The 24086-nt window shown below is 43.0% G+C and overlaps 2 protein-coding genes across 5 annotated transcripts; one reads left to right on the forward strand and one right to left on the reverse strand.

Moving 5' to 3' along the window:
• COQ10B (coenzyme Q10B) lies at positions 1-13873 on the forward strand. Of its 4 annotated transcripts, none has more exons than XM_074872781.1 (5): positions 1-130; positions 3903-4049; positions 5522-5714; positions 8375-8476; positions 11418-13873. In XM_074872781.1, exons 1-5 carry the CDS (start codon positions 36-38, stop codon positions 11583-11585), a joined length of 705 nt encoding a protein of 234 aa, XP_074728882.1. In that variant the 5' UTR covers positions 1-35; the 3' UTR covers positions 11586-13873. The 4 variants fall into 4 exon arrangements, with proteins under 4 accessions (XP_074728882.1, XP_074728884.1, XP_074728886.1 ...); XM_074872785.1 differs by lacking the exon at positions 1-130 and adding an exon at positions 1754-1822; XM_074872782.1 differs by lacking the exon at positions 1-130 and adding an exon at positions 1838-1884.
• Positions 13604-24013, reverse strand: HSPD1 (heat shock protein family D (Hsp60) member 1). Its single transcript, XM_074872777.1, has 12 exons — positions 23874-24013; positions 22918-23093; positions 19829-20081; positions 19188-19270; positions 18397-18492; positions 17987-18080; positions 17397-17565; positions 16954-17053; positions 15620-15865; positions 15079-15253; positions 14297-14475; positions 13604-14205 (listed from the first exon to the last, which is right to left on the reverse strand). Exons 1-12 carry the CDS (start codon positions 24007-24009, stop codon positions 14053-14055), a joined length of 1860 nt encoding a protein of 619 aa, XP_074728878.1. The 5' UTR covers positions 24010-24013; the 3' UTR covers positions 13604-14052.
• Between the last annotated feature and the right edge of the window lie 73 nt (positions 24014-24086).

Consider the following 24086-nt stretch of genomic DNA (forward strand, 5'->3'; position numbering starts at 1 on the left):
GCGGGCGGGGCAGCCGGCGAGGAGCGGGGCCCGAGATGGCGCGGAGCGGCCCGGCGCTTGGCAGGGCCCTGGCCAGCGGGCTCGTCGCCGCCGCCGCCCCCCCCCCGCCGCCGCGCGCGGCCGCCGTCAGGTACGGTCGGAGGCTGACAGGCAGGGCCCCGGCGGGTAGCCGTGTGCCGTCCCGGGGCCCCGCCGCCGCACCGCTCCTCGGCGCGCCCGGCCGCCCCCGGCTTCCCTCCGCCCGCCGGGCGGCCCCGCTGTAGCCCCGGGGCGCCGTGGCCAGGCCGGGGCGGGGGAGGGGGGGTGAGGCCGCCTCAGGCGTGCTGTAGCCCGCGGGGCGGTGCTGGGCGAGCCCCTGCTCGGCTCGGCCCGCCAGGGGGCTCGTGGCACGGCCCGGAGCCGCCCAGCAGAGAAGCTCCTGGCTTTGGGGAAGGGGAGAGGGAAGGTCCTCCCGGGTCCGCTCCGGCTCCGCGTCCCGCGGGGGCGGCTGAGGTGCCCTCAGCTTCGGCAGCTGTTGACAGCTTTCAGGGGCCAGGGTCAACGGAAGAACAAACGATTTTCAGATTATCAACTTGTCTCTCCTCTGCTTGAGCCAGTTGCATAACTTTGAGCAATCCGTAAAATAAGTGAAAAGCTGAGTAAAACGCCCGGATGTTTTCCACTTCAGATAATGCAACAAGTTTCTTGTGCCCTGATCACATGGAAGGCTGGCTGGAACAACTTGAGAAACAAAACATGCTTTGGGATAAGAGTTGATCTTGTAACTGGAAGAAGAACAGCAGATGAGAGAGGGAGTGTGATTTGAAAATCTTAGGAGAAAAAAGGTTCACCTGTTGCTTCTGTTACGGCAATGCTGCTGTGTTTCTTTGATAAATTCAAAGTCTTACTGTCATCTTCATATAAATGATGAAAAAGAATAGTTCATGATGTCAAATGTCAAGCAATCATTTGACATAATTGTTACTGTGCAGTGGTATAATGTCATCTTACTTGGACCACATTTTTAAATGTATATCCATGTTTTAATCTTTAGGATATGTTTGCAATATTAAAATAATTCTGGCAAACAAAATCACTATTTTAAAAAGTCATTTCTTAGAGTCCTGAGGGCAATATTGATTACGGGAAGGGTGTTCAGTGTAAGGAAAGCCATTAAGTAACTGGTTGCAACCTAAGTTTGAAAATGTTTCTAGTGTAAGCTGCAAGATCTTGGCAGCTGGTTTTAAGCAAGTGTGAGCTGAATCCAAAATGGTGCTGTATTATGTGTAGCCTTGAAGCTGGGTATGCTTTCACGTCTTGCAGTTGTCATCGGTGTACATTCTGTACCTGTTGTGAACTCAGCAGACCCCGTACTCTGCTGGACTTGGGTTCAAGGACTCAGGTGGTAAATTAGCCTCTTGTACTTATTCAGACTGAGATGCTAATGAGGACACTTGCTGGCAACGCTCATTTTTTTGGATGTGAACAGCTGTTGAGAAGGAATTTGAATGAGATCAACTCATGTCTCACAGACCATAAAATGGCCATCAGATATCACTAACCTTAAGAAAGTAACAGCTGGGATAACAGTAAATACAAATGCCCTGGCATGTAGTTGTCTATAATGTCAGTCTTTATGGTGAGGAGTTTGAGATTCCTTTTTTCAAAAATTTGTTAATCTTTAAGCTTAGAAAATTTCATAGCTATTAAAAGTAATCACTGAGTATAGATCACTTACGTATATATACCATACACCAGTAAATGTTTCCTTTTCAGGTCATGGAGGTCAGGTGCCCAAGTGTTTAGAGAGAAAGCAGCGAGTGGCAGGAGTTGAATGATGCCAGTAAGAGCAGTGCGAGTGGATATGGCTGTGTTACTGTCAGAGGGTAAACACAGAGGTGGTAGGTGTGTCTGAATGCTGGTATGGACTTGGCTTTTCTTCTGTGGCCTTGATCAGGCTCACAAAAACATGTGTGACAGTCCTTTGAAATCCCTGCTTTTGTGATTTCTTGAAGAGGTATGCTTTCCTCAACTGGGACGGAGCCCAGCACATTCTTACAGCATCTGGTTTTCTTCAGATAAAATTGGGAGAGAGATGAAATCTCACCATGTTTGTCAGCATTATAACCTCTCTTAACTTTGCCTTCCTTGCATGGCAATGTAACTGTGAAAAGGACATTGTCTTACAGCCATTAAAAGATTATTTGTAGAGATTGTTTTTCGGCCTTGTAGCTGAAACAAGTCTAGATAAAACTGTATGAAACAATATACTGGCATAGCGTTACAGTAAAAAAACAAGAGAAGAAACCTGGCAACTAGTTTGGACTCTGTACTATATGTAGCCCCAGATGGAGAAAGTAATTTAAATTTGCTCACCAGGAGGAGGTCTGGTCCAAACATTTGAACACTTTCTATGAATCTGGTTGAGGCAGCTACAATGTTGCTGGCACGGGTCCAGCGTTTCTGTCAAAGCAGTGCTTTTCCTTCACAGTCCTGTCCTGTCTGTGTGGAAAAAAAAAAACCAACTGTGTCCACATCCCTTGAGATACAGTTGCAAACATTTGCAGAGTCTGTTGTCTAAAGACTTTTAAAGTCAACCTATTCTTAATTTTGACACAATACTTCTGTCCCATCTTAAGTGATTCCTTTTCAGCTGCAGTGGTTACAATCTGTGTTGTCAGTCATCTTGCTTTGTATCACAGTTGTTTATTTCTTTTTTTAAAAGTCTGTACAGATTGTTTCTAATCAGATGATGATGACATTCCTCTAAACTCAATACCAATTTACTATTTGCCTGTCTCCTACTACACTGACCATATAAGCGAGGGTGGTCAGTCCCGGGTTATTACTGTCTTTCTTTAGAATTCAAAGTTATGTTGATTTTTAAAGAACATGTTAATAATAATTTTAATTGTTTAAAATTGGTAACTGTAATTTGCTAGACTACTTTGGTAGTTAGTAAAAAAAATGCATTTATCTGTTCATTGTGTTTAAAAAAACCCACCAGAACGACCAAGTAAGCCACCAAACAAGTCTAATGCTAAGTGGGGAAGGTTGGGTCCATTTTTGTCTGTGTGAATCCAGAAGTATAGTCCCGATTGTTTAATTAGAGAAAGGACAGTAAAAGACCCAGGTTGCTCTTTAGCTTATGTTTGTAGAATCACTGACAGCAACAGTGGCATTTTTAACTTCCTGGTGCCAAAAATCGGAGCTTTTGAAGTAGCATTTTGCGTCTTAATTGACTCAATCTAGGCAAAATCAGTAATTTAGCAGAACAGACCTATTAATCACAATGAATATTTGTTAGATTTTAGTGTAGATGTTCACAAACAGAGAACACTGCAGTGCAATCTTAAAATTACTAGCATTTTTAAAGGTAGTTTGTTAAGTTTTATTTCTGAAAAACACTGAGTCCAAGGTTTTGCATGATTTTTTCTGAAGGAAATTTTGAAAGCTGGATAAGCAATGCACTTCTTGAAAGGACTTTCAAAATGAAACTGTCCTTCTGAGAGAAGGATGGCAGCCAGAGAAATTATAGCAGAGTTCAGCTTTGTATCTCTCAAGTGGAACCTTCTCTTCCTTGATTTTGCTATTAAGAAAGCCCGTTCTGCAAATTAAGTGCATATGAGGCTTGTACATGAACTCAGACTGCCATGAAGTCAACATTTAATACGCCTTTGTGTTTTACTCTGCCAGTTACTTTTCTCGTGACTGGGGGCTATTTTTAGTTTCTCCTAAAGGGGAAAAAAAAAAAAATCAACTTGCGTTTTTTAACAGTTTGTATACTGTTATGAGCCTTTGCTTTTCCGTCTGAATTGAACATTTTCTGGAACGTTATACAACAGATTGTTTGTCTCACCTGAATGTGGTGTTATTTATTTTGCTGATATGAAACACATCTAAAAGCATTTTCACTGTTGCAGGCACTTGGCTTCTTGTGGTATTTTGATGACCAGAATTTCTCCTTTGCAAGTACCTGTAACGAGCCATACCTTTTCAAGAACTTTCTTCAACATTGCTGCACCACTAGTAAATAAAAGAAAAGAATATTCTGAAAGAAGAATTATAGGGTTTGTATAAATGTGTGGAAAAAGACTTTATATGCCTGTTGATTTTTGTGTTTGCTTTGATTAATCCAAAACACTAGAAGTTCAAGGACTGAGCAGCCCTGAAGACACATGCCCCTATGGCTCTGCCCAACTGGACACTAGGAAGGAGTTTTGACTTTGAGAATTTGTAGAGATCGGGCTTTTCCAGTCTGAAATTGAGTATAAAAAGTGTAGGAAGCCAAAACTCTTGCCCCATAGAAGGCAGTGCCAGAAATAATCTTTCTATTCCATGACAAAACAAAAACAACCCCGAAAGGGAAGAATACACTATTAATTTCATCTGGTGAAATAGGAATAAACCAACAGGTGTGAAAACTGTCAGTTTGTTCCTTTCTGTCCCAAATACGTGCTAACATTTGCTCTTACATTATGTTGTACTTCCCGCTTCTTGAGATTTTCTTCTGTCTTTAAAAGGAGGAAAATATTTATGTGGTGAAGAACCTTAGGCACATAGAAAAAGATTTTGAAATCCTGTTTGCCTTAAAGCTAGTGGGAAACTTCCAGTTAATTTGACGAGACTGGGAATCTGTCCCCAGTGTCTGGTCCACAATGGTATGAACTATTTGTTTATTAGCATAATTTTTTTGACTGTGCTTAACACTTAGTTATGTGATAGTTCTTGAACTGCAACAGATTTTGCCTAGGCACTTAAAAAGAGCCTTGGTCCAATAGTACTCACTGTTGAGTACTGTTGAACATATGCTTCATTTTAAGCACAGATGGAATTAAGCATGTGCTTCAGTTCTTTCCTGAGTCAGAACTAAAAATTAAAAGCCATAGCTATGTAATACTTTGCCACATTACCGTAGAATCAATTAAAACGTTGCCATCATACTCTTTCATATGATTCAATATCCTGCTTGAGCAGGGGGGTTGAACAAAATGACCTCCTGAGCTCCCTTCCAACCTCAGCCATTCTGTGATGCTGTGAGGTTTTTCCATTGCATGTATTTTTTAATTAAGCTTTTTTATTTGGCATAAAATAAGGAAAGTAGTGTTCCTCTATTTAAACCTTATGAAATAAAGTACTTTAGTTTTGATACAGCCTTTCTGGGTAGCCATGACATGTGTATGCTTTATGTGGAATATCTGAAGATCTACCTAAATGAAGACACAACCGTGCTGGAAAAATTATTTTTCAATTTGAAATGTATGTATATTTACCCAATATTGCAGGAAGTACCAGCACCACGTTCACTGTTTGCTAACTTTACTGCTGGATGTTGTGTGGTTTTTTGCATCTTTATGCAAAGACTTTTACCAGTTTATTACATTTTTTTGTACTCTTTTTTACTTTCCAAAACCAGTGGTAGTGTTTTCAAGTGACTGTATGTTCACCTTCCAAACTGCCATTTATATAATCTTTGAAACTTTTTAATATTGAGTTTGAAGTTAAAAAACCTTGTAACTAATGTTTGTATTTCTGTTTCCAGGTATTCTATGCAGGAAATGTATGAAGTTGTTGCCGTTGTGGAGAATTACAAACTATTTGTTCCTTGGTGTAAAAAGTCAGACATATTATCGAAGCGCTCTGGATACTGCAAAGCACAGCTAGAAATAGGATTTCCTCCTGTAGTAGAGAGGTATACATCGGTTGTTACCCTAGTGAGACCGCATTTAGTTAAGGTAACTTTTTTTTTCTTAGCTGTAACTTTCCATAACTTTTGTTTGTTGAAATTCAAATAATTCACTGGTATGTTGAAACAAAATTGATGCTGGAAGTGCTTTGTGTGGCTCAAAACTTGTGTTGCTTTTGTTTAAAGACTTAGGTTAACTGGAGAGAATTTGAATGTGCTTTTAAAACATAAGCTGCCCAATGAGGTGGGGGAGGAACTGCTTTTTAATTTCCTTTTGCTGGAGAAACTAGCCTCCATTAATGAAGATACACCGTTTTTGTTAAAATTTTGTCCAAGCCTCTCTAAATGCAAAATTAACACTAACTTAAAAGTTATCTTTGACAACTGTAGCTTCTGATGCCTTAGCAAAATTGGTATCGGTCATTACTTTTCTTCTGAGAATTTTCCCTAGCTAATATGAGAAGTCTTAAGAAGAACTTGTTATTCAGTGTATTGATAAGAAGGTAGAAGAGTTGATTCAAAGCCCCTTTGTTCAGAAGAGAAGCAGTTGTATTTCTTCTGTTTTCAGCTTTTCAAGAGCAATTATTAAAAATGTCAAGACAGAAATATTAAACGAAGTCTGGATCTTCTGACTAGTTTGCCTTATATGTTCAAATCTGTTTTGGTTAGGAACAGCTCAGAACAGATTCCTTATGGCAAAACTGCCTCTCCCTTCATGTGACAGATCTTGGCTTGGTGTAACTAGTGGAATTACAACAGTTGATAGCTGTTTGAGATAATTGTTTGGATATCCTCTTTCACTGTTCTTCTCTAGACTTCCTCTTAAGAGACACTGCTCAAAACAGAAACTGGGTTTAAGTACAGGAGAGATGTGAATTGGAAAGTGAATATGCAAAGTGCTTTACTTTGTACTTAATGATTCTGGAAAGAAAACAGAAGTATATTCCTCCCTTTCTTAAAGTTGAACAGCTCCAATGGAAGATTTGCATTTTACATGCTGACTGCTTTCCCTTTCTCCTCTTCCCTGACAAGACTGGCTTTTTCCTTTCACATAGCTATCAGATTGACTTACCAGCTCTTTTTCCCTCTAATTTGCTCAAAAGATAATTTCTTGTCCAAGAAAAGACCATGAAAGTTGTGAGAACTGTTTCTTCAGATTTTCTCCTCCTAGACTTATTAGCACTTTCTCTGCTGGGATTATTTTTCCTAGAAGCTTACATTCTGTGCATGTAACTGTAGGGACATTTCTAGAGGAGCAACTGTGTTTGAACTGCTTCACCGTCCACAGAAGTAACTGTGAGCAAAGGCAGCTTGTCTGGTGGTCTAGCATAGCGGGCTGCTGGTGGCAACAAAATGAGCACGGATTTGTTGCTTATGGCAGCAGTGCTTGAGCAATGGAAAAGATCAGATTGGTAGCAGCAGCTCTTGCCACAGAGGAAAGCACAGAGTGAGTTTGCTACTTATAAGGTTGGGAGCAAGGGGGGGACACTGGCAATTTTCCCATGTTTCCTGCCCTTTTGGCAGCAACAGGAAAAGCAAGCCTAGCTCTTCACGTCTAACCTTGCCTCTACTCCTCCCCTGGCTGTAGAAGTAGTAAGGTACTGCATCTCATTCCTGGGCAGAAAAATGTAGGTATTTTTGTGCTGCTGATTAGTCTTTGAGATGGCTTACCTTACCACGGCTTTCAAACCACAAGCAACACCTGTTCATCATGGCTAGTCTTGTTGGAGCAGAGCTGCTTGTGGTAACAGTAAGAACTTGTAAAAAAAGAGTCAAAAAAAGTATAGAAATTCTCTCTAGAAGTTCCAAGACAATTATGTATTTGGATGATTTTGAAGTGTATGTCTTTCAATCTTTTTCTATTATAAATATAGGCACACAAAATTAGCTATATGTGCTAAAAGCAAAATGAGTGAAAATAAGGACCCTGTTGTCATGAAAAGTATGAAGCCAGCTACTGCAAATACTGTATTGTTTTAAAGGAGCATTGTGTGCAAGCACTCCTGAAATGTTAGTTAAATATGGCTTGCCAGTAACTAAAAGCCAACGTAGAAGCTGATTACAAACTTGAGTGTATGGATTACTGTAGCTCTTGATCACAATAGTATCTTGTGACAGAAGATGTTTGGAGTTTGTCTTCAGTCAGGTTGGGTTTGATGCTAGGTATTCCTATAGCCCAAGACTACTGGTCTGAATGTCAGTGTATAAATAATTCTGTATGTAGAATCACAGACTGGTTTGGGTTGGAAGGGACCATAAAGATCATCTAGTTCCCACCCCCCTGCCATGGGCAGGGACACCTTCCACTAGACCAAAGGTTGATCCAAGCCCCATCCAGCCTGGCCTTTCATTACATTACATGTAATGAAAAAAAACCCAAACCCGGTAAATATCCATATCCTTTGCTTAAAGCAGTGTTGTTCAGAATTCTGGTATATAGCATTACTGTTATTTTGGCGTTCTATGCATCATGCTAGATATCTGTTTTATGACTCTCAACACACAAATTTTTCCTCTCCCTTAAAAGGAATTCAGTTATTTTGCTGCAAGGGACACTGTACAAATGGGATCTCACGCTGGCTGCACTCTAATTTTAACTCTGCCATGACCTTCACTGTCTAACAAAATGCAAATGCAAACTTCGGTAACACCAATTTGTCACATCTATAAAAGCCTAATTGCAGTTTGACTTTTTAAACTTTATTTTAGGCATCCTGCACAGATGGAAAACTATTTAATCACTTAGAAACAGTGTGGCGTTTCAGCCCAGGTATCCCTGGTTATCCAAGGACATGTACACTGGATTTTTCAGTAAGTATTATAATTAATTAAGACTACCACATGCTAGGAACAGGGCATAGAAACAGTATCTTCAACTGTGCTTTCTTTTTTTTTAATGCCTGCAACTAATTTTTAACACACATACACACGGAAAACAAGTTAGTTTTAGTCACTACTATCCAAAAAGTTTTTGCAGGCTTTACCATGTGGAAACCATTACAGTGTCCTTCAGAGACAGCAGTCTTCTGTGAGGTGTCCACATATCATGAAACAGTCTAGGGATTGGTATCTCTTACTGTACAATTCTAAATGTGCTCAAGTTTTTAGACAGTCAAATGCAGAGGGAGAAGTATTAAACATACTTTGCTATTTCCTTTAATTACAACTGAAGTGCTCTTGGTACCAGTAAGTAGGTATTCTCCCATCTGTCCTCATTGGCCTGCAGTTTGGTCAAATCCTGGCTTCCAATTTTACTCTTTTGTGTATTTTCAGTCTTACTCCTTCCTTCTATAATACAGGTATAATAGATTTTTGCTGTCTTTCTACAATATGATGGGCTATCACTGCAGCTCAGAATGATTGCTTTTTAAATCTAGTATCTGATTTAGCTTGTTACTCCTAGACAAGTTGTTTTCCACTCAAGTTACAGCTTTTCCATTTTTGTCTATTTAGTCTGTCACCACCTTTTTTTCTTACATTTTATAGTGTTAAGAGTAGGTGTTGCATTGAGCCGGTAACTAAGCTGGGGTTCAGAACAGGCTACACAAGTACACAGAAATGGGTTGATCCTGCTGCCATCTACTGGGATACTCTGCTTTAAAACTTACCATCTGTAAATAGGAAAAGCTTTTGGAGTATTTGTAAACTCGCATAAATCTCCTTGGGTTAATAACTTAAAGCTTATTGCTGTATTGGACTTCATGGAGTTCAATGGTAAAATTGAATCTATAGGCATTAAAAAAAATACATTTCTTATGGGATTTGCATGGTATTTGCTCATGGTATTTGAATTTCTCCAGGCAAGTAAATACCAGTTCCTGCTACTAACCAGTACATAAGCTAGCTTTTAACTGAAGCCAGAAATCAGTTGAGAAAACCTGAATTAAGCAAGTGTCTAAAGCCTGTAGTCTAAATGCTGAGTCTGTGAGGAAAATTCCCCCCCTGCCATACCAAAGCCAGCTTTTGACATTTCAGGTCAAGAGCTTTAGTTAAAGGGAGTCAAGACTGGTCTTAAAATGGGTATTTTCACTTTCTTGGGGAAACACTATTGACACTTCTTAGTGGTTACCCCGTTCTGAGGTGGCAGAAGCAAATGTAGCCAACTGAGCAGGGGGTTGCCTCACAGAGGCAAGACCTTAAGGACTCACTAGTCCTTGACCTGCTGTGTGGCTCGCCTCTGGGCCTGTGCAGATAGGGACGATAAGCACTTCTCAACACATACTGCGCAAGTACAGATATTCCAGAGACAACTTTGATTTCAAGAATGCTTGTTTGCTTTAGAAAATGTAAATTGAGTTTTGGGTTATGCTGGTTCCCACAAGCTAATGTGTCCTCCTTTACCAGCCTGATTTCAGGAGACACATACATACAGTGGGGAACTTTTCTAGTTTGGTTTCAGCTCTTGAATGATTTGGTATACAGACTGAAGCACAACACCATTTTTACCATCTGCAAACTTTGTAAATCTATACCATACCTCAGGTTTTCACAGGTACTGAACATGATGCCAGACTCATTATCCCTGCTCTGCAGAACTCTACATGCTCTCAGTGACAACTCTCAGACTTTCAAAAGACATATTAATTTTACTGGTGCCTGAGGTCAAGTAAATGTAAATGAAGCTACACTTGGCTTGCAGGCCAAGTAGTTTAATGACTTCTGTGCTACTGTTTCGCAGTTAATGTGCATTACTCATAAGCAGTTTGAGAGAAGCTGTGTTTGCGCCATTTGGCATTTAATCTGCGGATTTCTCAGGAATGGCAAAAATACTTAAATCTCAATCCAAAAGACACGTTATAGCAGGAGCGATGATAAAATTGCAGAAGAGCAACCTGTTTCGTAATCATTTTGGGAAGCTGCGTATTCCAAAACAATGCGATTCCATAGCCTTAGGGGAATGTTGTTTAACTAGACTGAAGGCCAGCACAGCACAAAAGCATAACTAAGACTATTTGATGTAAAAGTGACCTTTTTTTTTTGAGGGTGGAGACAGAAAGCGAACTCTTTGTGTCCTTGCCATAACTGTTAACTGCTGCAGTAGCTTCAGTTTAACTGCAAGATTCAGCAGCTGAAAAAAAATTGCCGAAGTTCAGCTCTGAGCACTGCAGTGGGAGGCCTGAGGCGGTACAGAGGACTTCACCAGCCTGCCTGTACTCTGGAAGTGACTGCCCGAGTCAGGACAGCAACGGTCGAGGGTGGGAGGGGTTCAGGTAGGAGATACAGCACACAAAACAAAATCAGTAGCTTTAGTCAGTAAACTGCTCTTTGACCGTACCGTAACTACAGCTACCTAGATGGAAAGACTGATTTAAAATGTTGGTATTTAATAGGTAGCTATTTCAAGGTGCTTTTAAATGCCTCTTGGGTTTGCTCCAGCTTACCTGTAAGTCTGCTGTCTGTCTGTCTTGCCATGCAGGATTGTCTTCAGCTGACTTTTGTCCTCCAAGGGAGTTCTGTGTGCAAAGTAACTAAGTTATTGTTTGTCAGTAGCTTTTTCATTATCCCAAATCTTTTACTTATGTTTTGTGATGTGGCATTTATTAAGTAAAATACAGTTAGCTTAGATAAATGGAAATGATTACTTCAGAAAACTAACCAGAATGATTCTTCTAAATGAAAAGCCCAGGGATACAATCCTCTGGCTTGCTTGCAGGCTAGCTGGAGATTCTTTAATTGAGTTGTCTATTTATAACAGAATTTTACTACAACAGTAGATACAGGAAAAACATTTCTTCTCTATTGTCTTGAACAGGTTTCTTTTGAATTTCGTTCACTTCTACACTCAAAACTCGCTACGCTGTTTTTTGATGAAGTGGTAAAGCAGATGGTAGCTGCCTTTGAAAGAAGAGCATCCAAACTCCATGGCCCAGAAACAAGCATACCTCGGGAGCTAATGCTTCATGAAGTTCATCACACATAAAAGGGAGAATTGTAACCACCTCCATTATAAACTCGTTTGTACACTTTATTTGTACGAGAGGTGCCACGCTCCTCCTTTGGGGCGTCTATTTCCTATCTGAGCTTTGGGTGTGATTTTATACTGTACAAAACACCTGTTCAGCCAGATGTATATAGAATGTTCAAGCTGCAATCAAGTGCAACTTAAAGTGTTATCAGGAACAGACAGTTGGCAGCTACTGTAACACAAGGTGTCTCAGGCTGCCATTTGTTAACTTGCCAAAGGGTTTGTGTAGTCACAGTGTAAGTACTGCCTTATCCAAGCTTATGTTTTTTTCAGCATTGTAACGTATTAACTCAAGTTTAAGTTATTAGTAGTGTGAATGTAACTTAACAGCAGCAATTCAGCCAACTCTGGCGAAGCGAAGGGAAACAGACGTTCTGGCTTTGCCGAATATGAACAGCTTGTCAGGCATCGAGTAGCAGGTGCTTTTAATCTGAGTGAAGGACAAGGGTAAGTCAGGAATCACCAGCTGCTGTTGAATTCTGACCAGCAACTGCAATAGAAAAAGGAACACAGCCTGAACACTCTTCAATTTTCAGAGGTTAAACACGAGGGGTACATGTCACATGTGGAGTAATAGAATTTGAGTGCAGGAGTTTTGGCTCTAGCCAGCAGTTCTTGGCTGCCCGGCAGGCTGAGCTTGCCTACCCGCCTCTGGCTGCCACAGGTTGCAGTCAGTGTAGACACGTCTCCTGGGATGCAGACAGGTCCCAGTTCCCACACAGCTGTAAACCACGTGAGCGTTACCTCTTTGGGAGGGAGGGCAGGGATGCACAAGGGTCTGTAGCACAGCGCTGCCCTTAGGGCAGGGCGGGAGAGGAACAAGGTGACCTCCACTTACTGCAGCCAAGCACACCCAAGGCTGGCTGCCATTAACAAACACACCCTGCAGAGCTAAACCTTCGTTCTTGGGGGTTTTTCCAGTGGTCTGTTACACCAGTACCAGCTGTCTTGATTGAATTGTCAGTAGTTCTAGTCCTGACAATATTCTCTTTCCAGTCTCTGAAGAAACATGTTAAAATCTGTTTGAACAGATTTTAAATCCTGTCTCTGTGCTGCCTTGCATTACCAAATTTCCTTACTGAAATGAGGGGAAACTTCAGGTCAGGTGTTGAAGCAGATCCTTTCTCCAAAGTGCCCGTAATCCGCCTGGTTGCTAGAGAAGAGGGTATGAAATAGCATAGGAAGGTGGGGGGCAGGACAAGGCCAGCCCTGACCCAGTTCCAGACCATTCAGCTACTTTTCCAGAAAAAGCAATTGGAATTTCACACACCCTATCAGGGAAGGGTAGTTCTCATTAAAGGCAGGAAGCTGGGGGAAGTGACAGCTGGGTTAAGAGGTCAGTTGTAAAGCACTGAGGAGTTGTAAAGCAATTTCCTATGTTGGGACAATCAGAGAAACACACCCAAGTCTAGGAACAGCATTGTTTTTAAGTCTGGAAAGCAGAGTTGAAAAGCATGCAGCAAAGACAAACACAGTAGGTGTCAAGCCAAGCTGTCATTTTTAAGGGTAAAGCAGCATCTAGTGCAATGTAATTCAAACTACATGCTAGAGCTCACTCCCAGAAAGCCAGAAGACTGGAAGGCTCCAGGCAAGGAGGTAACCACCTACTACACCTGAGCAAGGGAAGTATTTAAAAACCCAGCCCCTTTTCTCAGCAAAGATAACTGTTTCCTGGCCCCAGGGCACTTTCCCTCCCAGGTCCTTCAAGCTGCACCAGCCTGGTCCAGCACAGGGCAAAATAACATCAGTGCACGTGCCTTAGTTTCACAGCATTGTTTAATAGTGCAGAGAACTGTACTGCCCGCTCAGCACAGAGAGTTCTTCGCAAAATTAAAGTCCCTTGTATTTCTGAGAAACATTCTAGACAAGGCAGGAAAGGCCCTGTCATTTCCAAACATAAGTGTCAGATTTCTACTAAATCTTAGAAGCAGCAGCAGGCTGTGGCTTTGGGTGCAGAGGAAGAAGGTGATACATTTCATCACTTTTGAGCAGTTTGTTTTATTACATAAAGGTCACATAACTGTATTTGCCTACTTTGTACACAATTGTCTAGTCTCACGCACAGTGGCTTCCAAGTTCTTCCTAGTACTGGCAAGCACCAATAAATTCTGAAACAGAATATCAAGTGCCTTAATTAAGTTTAAATCAGGACCTTGGGAGATGGATCTTGCACCCAGTTATCAGGAATGTACAAATGTCTTTATTCAAAAAATACAAAATAAATTATCTGTAGGCATGGACAATGACTGTAAACAATTACATGTGTGTTAAATGAAATCCAGTAACTGATGGTTACAGTGATTCTTTTAAACACCAGCCTCACTTCAGTCACTATCCACCCTCTTGCACCGACATCGGAAGTTTTTGAAGTCAGAACTGTCAGTAAAACAGCACAGCTCATGATGCAGCCCTGGCCCAGGAATCAGAACATGCCACCTCCCATTCCTCCGCCCATCCCACCCATCCCGCCCATCGCCGGCTCCTTCTCTTCCTTCGGAATCTCGGTCACCACCGCTTCTGCTGTGGACAAGAGGGACGCAACACCTGCAGCATCCATCAGAGCCGTTCTCACAACCTAAAAATAGGAAAGAAATAACTTAATACCTGCTGACTATCACATGAGGCGGGAGGAAGGAAAGCTGAGAATTAAGACTATTTTAGGTTACCTTCGTTGGGTCTATGATTCCTTTTTCTACCATGTTTACAAAGTCCCCGAGCATTGCATCGTAGCCAACTTCCGCTGGACTCTGCAGGATTTTTTCAACTATTAGTGATCCTTCAACACCTGCGTTCTTTGCAATAGTCATTGCTGGGATTTTCAGTGTTCTCTTTATTATTTCAATGCCTGTAAGAAAAAGGATGTTTAAAATTACATATTACTCACGCTGCTGCCTCCTGTGCCAAGGCATGCGCTCATCTGCTGGGGCCAATACAAACTGAGAACCCTCTGAGCAAGAACTTCTTTCCCTGGCACTGATAAAAACAGCTGAAGTTCTCTGCTGCCTGACATCTGTCAACAAATGAAATCTCTGCAGGACCTTCACACCCATTTTAGTTTTACTTCTGCAAAAAGTAGTAAGGAGCATTATTACTGTAACGTGGAACAAAGCCTTTTTCCATTCAATTTGCTGCACGATCTCTTAAGCATTCTCAGATTTTGGTGTCTGTCTGCAATGGCTGTAACAGTCAACTCCACCCTTCCTGTAATGATTTACAATTCTCTGAGGGGGTCCCACTGCTTTGTTGTTACTGGTTCCTTCACATCCCAGTCAGGGACACAGCGAAAGCTCGTCCCACTGTAAAGCAGAGACCGCTGTACCAAGGAGGTTCTAAAGATCAAGTAACTGAAAACTCACTGAAAGCAACCTGTATTTAATCTTGTAAAGCCTCAGGCCAGAGAAAATCCATTCTTAGCACTTCCACACACACGTTCAGGTAATTTACTTACCAATTTTCTGATCTTCGTTGGCTGGAGCTAAGGCATCTAGTGCTGGAATGCAGCGGAGCAACGCACAGCCACCGCCCGGAACGATGCCTTCCTCTACGGCAGCGCGGGTCGCGTTCAGGGCGTCAGTAACTCTGTCTTTCTTCTCATTCACTTCAACGTCACTTGTGCCACCAACCTGCAAGCAGCAAGGCACATGTCAGGGTCTGCACAAGAAGCCGGGCTGGGAGAGCGCTGCTGGCTACGGAACTGCTGCCACAACACTGAAACATGCAGCTCGGGCCAGTAACCAGTGAGGGCCAGAAAGCAAACCCACGCTCCCCCATCCTGGCAGCGATTTTCTGTACCTCAGCACTCAAGAGGCCCAAACACACAGTTTTAGTTGATTGTTTCATCAAGTTCTTAATACTAAAGTGTATCACTTTAAGAAGACAAATTCCTCATCCAGATCAACCACTAAGATAATGAGGCAGCTGTGCAGCAGTAACTGAACTGGCAATAAAGGACTGATAATGCCCCTTTCCCAAGAAGTTTAACTTCTCACCTTCAACACTGCTACTCCATCAGAGAGTTTGGCCAATCGCTCATTCAGTTTCTCTTTTTCGTATTCACTTGTGGTAACTTCTAGCTGTTCAATAATTTCTTGAATACGTTTTTCAATTTGAGCCTTTTCACCCTTCCCCTTCAGAAGCATAGTGTCATCTTTTGTCACAATGACCTCTCCAACTTTACCAAAGTCATGAGCCTGAATATCTTCTACATTTAGGCTCAAACCCTCTTCTCCAAACACCTGAAACAAATTACATGGAAAGTCAGAATTCACAGCTTCTGCATGTGTGAGGTTTTTTATTTACAGACACATGGACACAGACAGCAGGCTTGCAGTGTGAAACAACCACACCACTGCAGCCAAGTTGAACAGAACTCTTCTTCTCCTAACGAGTCCAGGCACGAAGGTACCTCAAACTGGCCCTCACAGGACAGGGAGCTGCCAGCTTCTCATTCACAGAATCACAGAATCATCTAGGTTGGAAGACACCTTGAAGATCATCCAGTCCAACCATTAACCTAACACTGACCATTCTCAACTACACCATATCCCTCAGTGCTATGTCAGCCCGACTCTTTAAACACCTCCAGGGATGGGGACTCCACCACTGCCCTGGGCAGCCAATTCCAACGCCTAATTATTGCAGTGACTAATGTACCTCACCCATCCACAGTGCCTGGAAAGCAGAGCTGTGTTACAGCCTCCTCCTGGTATGTCAAGGAGTTATGAATGTTGGCACTAAACTCACTTTAGAGTTTGCTGGTTTGTTACTTTGTACTCCAGTTAGCTTAAACATGAAGTTTTATTTCAATAACCACCTTTGGATCCCAGTATCATGCTATGATTTTGAAGCATGTATAAAAAAGCAGCATAAAGGAACACTAATCAGCACATCAACTATTTGAGAAGTTGAGTACAAAAGAAAATTAACCAGTCTCTTCCCAACATGTAACAGAATTATATTTGCCATACTCAAGTCTAGGCAATTGTGAGACAATCCATTTTATAAGGCGGCAAGAAAGCTTTGCTATTTCTAAAGAGATTTCCTTGCAGTTCCTCCTTCCCCTTTAACAACGTAAATGCTGCAAGGAAATTGTGTGTAACTTCAAAGGACGTATTACTCCTGGTTGGTCAGGGCTGTATCACACAGCAATTATTAAAAAAAAAAAATTTCACAAATTGGTTAACTGATACATTTTTGAAAGAAGAGGACACAGCCCACTACACAGCAAATACAAGCCACTGACCTAAAAATATACATTCTTTTTCTTCTTAAATACCATTAGCATTTCTTAGAGCAAGAAGCCAGTTAAAACATCATTACTTACAGCACCGCCAGTAGCAATTGCCATATCCTTAAGCTGGTTTTTCCTGTTGTCACCAAAACCTGGTGCTTTTACAGCAACAACCTGAAGACCAACCTTCAGTCTGAAGAGAAGAATTCAGAGAGCAGCACTCCACATGTGTTCAGAGAACAAGTCCAATTACTAAAACCAATTAATTCAGTACAGCTCTAACAATCAAGCAAGCAGAGACCTTCATGAACTGAGCTGGTTTTGCTCACACTGGCAGTTAGGAAACACCTGAAGTTCTGTCTGAATTGATGCACAGTATAGCTACGTACAAGAGCTGCTGTTTCTTGGGTACTGATAGGAGGACAACAGCACTACACCATAACAAATTCAAATACATGCTTTTTATGTATGCCTTTAAAAAGATGAAAATGAAAAAAAAGCAGTATTTGTCTAAAAGTATGGATTTTGAGCCTCACCTGTTCAAGACTAGAGTGCTAAGGGCTTCTCCATCAACATCTTCAGCAATGATGACCAAAGGTTTGCGGTGAGCATTGGCAATTTCAAGAGCTGGAACTATGGACTGTACACTAGAAATTTTCTTTTCACTGATTAAAACATAAGCATCCTGGAATTCACATTTCTGCCCTGCAGGAACAACATGTGTTATCTGAACAATGTGATTATAAAAACGTATCAAGCATTCTCTTAAACTTAAGGAGCTACTTTGGAGCAGCTGTTGCACTTTCCAACAGCGTTAGAGAAAAGAAACACAAATTGTTTTCTCCAAGACTCCACTTTTAATTCTACATTGTTCTGGAGTGTTGCAGGGCCAGCTTGATGTTAGCATGGACGCTGTCCACACTTAAGGAAAAAAACCCCAAAGACCCCAAGCTTTTACCGAGAGTTAAAAGTTTCCGATGGGGAAGGACCACCCCCCCCCCCCCCCCCCATCCTATTTGCTGTGGTACACAGTGTAACAGTCTGTGAAGTCTTTATATCAGGTACCACTATTTCTAACTTACAAGAGCCACTGTAAAGTATTTGACAGGTGTTATTGTTAACTTACCTTTGCTTGTATTAATAAAATATGGAGAGATGTAGCCTCTGTCAAATTTCATACCCTCAATGATTTCCAATTCATCGTTCAGAGTTTTTCCATCCTGTTTAGGTGCAAAAAAGTCTACATTAAAGATCCCTTATTGACTACCAAGAGCACAAGTACAGTTTTAGCAAACTGTGCACAAGAGAATGCAAGGCTCTGCGCCTCACATCAGTTTGATGTGCTTCCCTTCAAAATAAAAGGATTCTAAGAGGGAACAGCAATCAAGCCCCGATCTAAAGGAGCTGGGGAGGGAGGAATGACAGTGGGATACCATACGTGAGCAGCAGCAGCTCCATCACATGCCACAAAAGCCAGTCGTAGCTGGAGAAGAGACAGTCGCTTTGCACTTAGTCCATATGTTGGCCAGTTCTTACCTTGACAGTGATCACACCCTTTCTTCCAACTTTCTTCATTGCATCGGAGATTATATTGCCAATTTCCTGATCTCCATTTGCTGATATTGTGGCAACCTGAAACCATGAATGATTTAATCTCATTTCACAATACAAATGATTTGTTTCCTCACTATAAAGAAAATCAGAATAACCGTCATCAGTCCCCAGGTTTCCTGACAAGACAGGGCAGCCGCCTGGAGCACACCCATGCCAGGGCCCAAGAACTCCCTTAGAAGGGCTGGCGGCTCTCGGGCAGCTCAAGCACAGGGCCAGATCCCGTGCACCAGCCTCACGCAGCACACACAGGCCTCCTGAATCTGCGGCCATGGGGAGAAATAAGCTGTGAAGGCCAACATACCCAGTGCCCGAGACCCAGCTGGGCACCCACCTCCACCTGAACCTCTCACAGCAGATCTGCCGCATCCCCACAAGTCGGCCACCACCTCCCATCACAAACACATCTTCACTCTCGTCACTTCTTCCCAAGTACATAAATTTCTGTTTTAAGACCACATTTTGGAATGAAGCTTGAAGATGAGAAAAACTACCTTCTTCTGAACTAACTTCTAGCAGTGTGACTGAAGGCAGAATACTGGAAATTTTAAGCAACTCAAGAAAATGAAAATGTTACCATGAAGATCATTCAATGAAACATACTCTGAATCTTGATATATAAAGAAAAACACTCAGGTGTCACATATGCATAACCTAACTCCATTAAACCTGACTTCACAGAACTTCTTCTGAATAGCTAAGTAAACTTGGTTTACCTGTGCGATTTCTTCTGGAGTTGTAACAGGCTTAGACAGCTTCTTCAGTTCAGCTATGATAGCATCAACTGCAAGCATCACCCCTAAAGATGAATGGAATACTTGTGAGTGAACAAAACAAGGTATACAGCACGGAAGAAAAAAAAAAAAACCTAAACAAATCACAGGTTCAGTTTCAAACCAAAGTCTACACTGCAAAAACGCATCAAGTTTACACATTCAGAAACAAGCGACTGGCAGTTCTAGTTCCACATTGCCATTTGTACACCTAGTGATTGTTCTTTGGAATCGGTGTGATCTTCTGTCATGATTGAAATTTATAGCAAATCTATTTACACAGCACCAGTAATTTTATATGCTTATCAGAAATTAATTAAATGCAAAAATGGCTTTAAGTGGAGGTTACCTATGACCAATTAAACAAGGTAACTGCATACAAAATAGTAAAATTATTAGAAAAACAAAGAATTGTTCAGAGTAAGTAATATAACAGAAACAAATGGTTTCTCTAGGTATTGTTCTTCATATAAAGCTTTATGTGGCTCTTCAAAAGAAGGCAACTTATTCAGGAAGCCAGCCAGATTTGGGATATTAAAAGTAAAGACAGTGATAAAACATTAAAAGCAAGGGAAAAAAGTTACCCCTCCTGATTTCTACTGGATTCGCTCCTTTGCTGATCTTCTCAAAGCCTTCCTTGGCAATAGCACGTGCAAGCACTGTTGCAGTGGTGGTACCGTCTCCTGCTTCTTCATTTGTATTGTTGGCAACATCTTGAACTAACCTGGCTCCGATATTTTTGTATTTGTCTTTTAAGTCAATTGCCTTTGCCACTGTCACACCATCTTTTGTCACTTTGGGACTTCCCCAGCTTTGTTCAAGAATAACTGTTCTTCCCTAGGGCGAAAGAGACAAATATTAAATCAAAGCCACATAATGCACAGCATGTTACTCAGAGTTCAGCTGAAGATGAAGACCCTTCTGAACAGCCACAGCTGAACAGAAACATCACCTTGCACAGAGCTTTCAGCTGGGACTTTGTTCAAGCATGCACACTGCCATGGTTCTGCAAAACTGGAAAAATAGCTCAAAGGTTTTATACTTTCACAGAACGAGGCTTCATTCCCCAGCCATAATGCTTAATACCTCAGACTCAGAAGTCTGCAACTAAAATATGACTGGCCTTACAGTGAAAAATAATGGAAGAGATTCCCTCTAACACTGATATTTTCCTCTAAAATTATAATGTAGCAACATAACGAACTAAATTTGCAAGATTTCCAATAAAGTCACAATAAAAAGCCTATATGGTTGAAAAACACTAACACAAAGCTCAATTCGTTGCACATTCTGGAAAAAAAAAAAAGGCAGAGACTTGCAAACCTTATCAGTGATTAGAAAAGAGCTGAGAATACTTAAAAAATTTGTGCTAACATACAGCCACAATTTCTCAAATACCGCACGTTAACAAGCCTTTCTTATCATGTACCTGAGTCAACTAAAAAGCTGGGCTGGACTATCCTATGCAAGACATACAAACACAGTTAATTTGGGAAACTATGACCCATACAGGGAACACAGATGCACCTGCACAAGAGGGTGGCTCGTTCCCAGATGAATTCAACCGCTTGAATAGCTGCCCCCATCAATCTTGTTCCAGTTTGAGCTGGAGGCAGAAATGTGAGGAGCCACCTCTGGTCCGCTGCCGCCCTGAAACTTCAGCTATCCTGACAGCTGGAGCTGCCGGCGGAGGGGAAGGGAAAGCAACTGCCCCAGCTCAGCACTGCTGCTCCCAGCAGAACTGCACAAGTCCCCTTGCCGGGCCTGTCAGGTCCAGTTCAGAGCTGGCCATGCTGGCTCCTGCGAGACACCGCGGAAGCCCATCGTGCCCCAGCCAGGGTGCGGGTCACGTGCCAAGCGAGCTAGCTAAGGACTCCCGCACAGCACGCTGCGCCGCGCTCCTCCCTCGCAGAGCCCACTCAGCCTCAACGATTGCACGAACTTTGGATTCCTGCCACGCACGAGGCTACGCTGCTGCTGAAGTACAACCAGCCCTAGAAGCTGCAAAAGAAATGCTAAGCTTTGATTACTGATGTTGAACTTGTGAAAGAGCTTACATAATTCTAACTCTGTGCCATGAAACAATTACGCCAGAATAATGCATAATCTGACTTATTACTGCTGCATTATCTGACCCGCACTTCTAAATCTAAAAGTGGTTCAAGACTAAGAAACTCTCTCTGGAGGATGCCGCTACTGATAAGTTCTTCATGTAGCCTCTCCTTGTTTTGCTTATTTTATTCTATACTTTGACATGGTCTTATTCCAATTGTTTGTTTGGTAGCTATGAGGAGAGCAGCACAAAATCTGCTTCCCTCTGATAACATTAAGGGACTTACACTCAGCAAACACTTTTTATCTGTGTTTCTGTAAAAAGGACCACCACCAGTAAATACACACGCATTTTGAATGGTCCTGCATATCAAGAATCCAAGTACTCACATAAACTAGTTCTGATAAAGTAATCAACAAATTGGCAGCAATATCGAAAGATTGTGTGAGACTGTAAACCACATTTCTTTAAATATAGAACAGTACCAAAGGGAAGTTTCTTCACCAGAGTGGTATTTCTTAAAAATGCTGGAAGCAGAATCAGGCATTACAGTACAACCCCTAAATTTCTACAAATGCATGGAGAACAGCAGATCAAGTGAGAACTCTGGAACAAAAACCCCACAAGGTTACAGTAAGTTGCATCAGGAGCTGCCCTTTAACCAGTGCATTAGAACTATGCTTAGGCATTCACAAAGTAGCCTGATCCAAAACAACAGGAGTTAAATTAACTGACTAGACTTAAACTTTGTTCCTTTATGTAAAACAGCCACAGCTTGCCGAAATCACCGTTCCTTAACCTTCACCTGTTCAGCTTACAGCATTTTTGCCTTTGAATAAAGCTAATGCAGCACCAAAAATGTTCAAGAAATACACAAATGAATTTTACAGAGGCCAAGAAGTCTTGAGAAGAACTACCATGTGTATGCTGTTACTGTAGAGAACAGATATTTCTATGAGGCCCAAGAAAATCAGTGTCTTTTTTAAAAAGGAATCTCATTTCGAGCCTTACTGCATGTTGCATGACTATGCAGAATACAGTAGCTAGTTTTTCAAAAGACCTACAACTCCCAGGGAACCAGACACTATCTTCTGTCCTATAAGCAACATAAACACCACTGCCACAGAATTTCAATTAAGCTGATAACATTTACCAGCCAACTGAAAATTCAGCATTACGCTTTCATTGTTTCTTTTACCTTGTTAATACTAAAAGGTAGAGTGATACAAAACCATAATTTGTTAAACAAAAATAAAACCCACATGCTATAGATAGCTAAATTATCTACTGCATCGTTACAGGCTGTCAGGCGAGCCATGGTAAACTATCATGCACATCCCCTTAACCTTCAAACCGTTTAAAGAAATGTCCTGCTCCTTTCGCATCGATCCAATTACCTTTACTTTGTTACTATGAAAAGCACATGCGCTATTGTCATGGTTCAGGTGACAAAAATGAGAACACGGCTGCTTGCAGCAGTCTGCCCATACCCCCACATCTCTGGGTTACAGAACTGCAGATGGCAATCATGCAGCTCTGCAGAGGGAAAACTAACAACTGTCTTCTACTATGGTGTTTTCAACCAGGTCAACATGAAATAAATGCAAAAACTTCCATTACCTTTGGCCCCATGGTGACAGCTACAGCATCTGCTAGCAGATCTACTCCTTGAAGCATAAGAGCTCTAGCATCTGCTCCAAACTTCACATCTTTTGCGTACGCTCGTGTTAGATGCGGGGCGAGTGCTCTGGACACTGGCCTTATCTGACGGAGTACTGTAGATAAACGGAGCATGTCTAAAAAATTAAAACAAATCCAAAGAAAAATATAAGCATTACATTTTTGCACAGCTGCTTCTAGAATAAAAGAGGGGAAAAGGGATTCAAGACGTAAAACAAGTGACCGTGAACTTTTAGTTTTTCGACTAGCTAAAATAGAGACGCGCAAGCGACGTCCAGTAACAAGGCTGGGGAGCCCACAGCCTCAAGGCGAGGCCTGGGTTCCGGCAGCCCCGAGCTCCCCCCGTCGGGCCTCCCCCGGCGCTAGGGCGGGAAACCGTGAGGGCCCGTCGGGACACCAGCGGCTCCGCTCGCCCCGCGCCTCCCCCCAGCAGCGGCGGCGCCGCTCCGAGGGGCGCCCGGGTGAGGCTCCCAAGCCGGCCCGCGGCGGGAAGGGGTCCAGGGGCGCTGCCGGGCCCCCCAGGTTTGGCCAGGGCCTGCGGCCACATGTCCCCTTCCCGCGGGACACGCGCAGCAAGGTCAAGGGCCGCTCGCCCCCTGCCGCCAGCCCGGCCGCGCTACACCGCCGGGGCCCCGCCGCAACGGCATCGCCCCCGCGCGGGTGTGGAGCCGCGGGCCGCGCTCCCAGCGCTTTGCATCCCCCCCCCACCCCCACAGCGCGCGGGCGGCCGTTAGGGCCGCGTGCTCAGAGCAGGCCTGGCCGTTACCCGCGCGGGGCGCTCCTCCCCCCTCAACGGCAACGGCTGCCGCAGAGAGGCCGGGGACAGGGCGAAGGGGCCGGGGGCCACCGGCACCCCCTGCCCGGGCCGGGCCGGGCCGGGCCGGGCCGGGCCTCACCTGCGGGCAGCGCGGGGGGAACAGCAGGCGCCTCCGCGTCCGGACTCGCAGCGGAACTGGCAGGTCTGCGGGCAGGAGCGGGGAGGCGCTCAGCACCGCCCGCCTCGGCCCCGCCCCCCGCCAGCCACCGACCCATGTGGGGCTCCGCACCGCCCGGCCCGGGAACCAGCATAGCCACCCCGGCCCCGCCCCAGCGCCCGCGGAGGGCTGGGG

Source organism: Strix uralensis, chromosome 6, assembly GCF_047716275.1.
Source record: "Strix uralensis isolate ZFMK-TIS-50842 chromosome 6, bStrUra1, whole genome shotgun sequence".
NCBI classification, from domain to species: domain Eukaryota; kingdom Metazoa; phylum Chordata; class Aves; order Strigiformes; family Strigidae; genus Strix; species Strix uralensis.

Coding starts and splice junctions, on each gene's coding strand:
- COQ10B (XM_074872781.1), top strand. CDS start 36: ATGGCGCGGAGCGGCCCGGCGCTTGGCAGGGCCCTGGCCAGCGGGCTC. Junction 131..3,902: donor CCGCGCGCGGCCGCCGTCAG/GTACGGTCGGAG, acceptor TCACTGTTGCAG/GCACTTGGCTTCTTGTGGTA. Junction 8,477..11,417: donor CATGTACACTGGATTTTTCA/GTAAGTATTATA, acceptor TGTCTTGAACAG/GTTTCTTTTGAATTTCGTTC.
- HSPD1 (XM_074872777.1), bottom strand. CDS start 24,009: ATGGGTCGGTGGCTGGCGGGGGGCGGGGCCGAGGCGGGCGGTGCTGAG. Junction 23,094..23,873: donor TCCCCCCGCGCTGCCCGCAG/GTGAGGCCCGGC, acceptor TTAATTTTTTAG/ACATGCTCCGTTTATCTACA. Junction 17,566..17,986: donor TTTTATTAATACAAGCAAAG/GTAAGTTAACAA, acceptor TTGTTCCTGCAG/GGCAGAAATGTGAATTCCAG.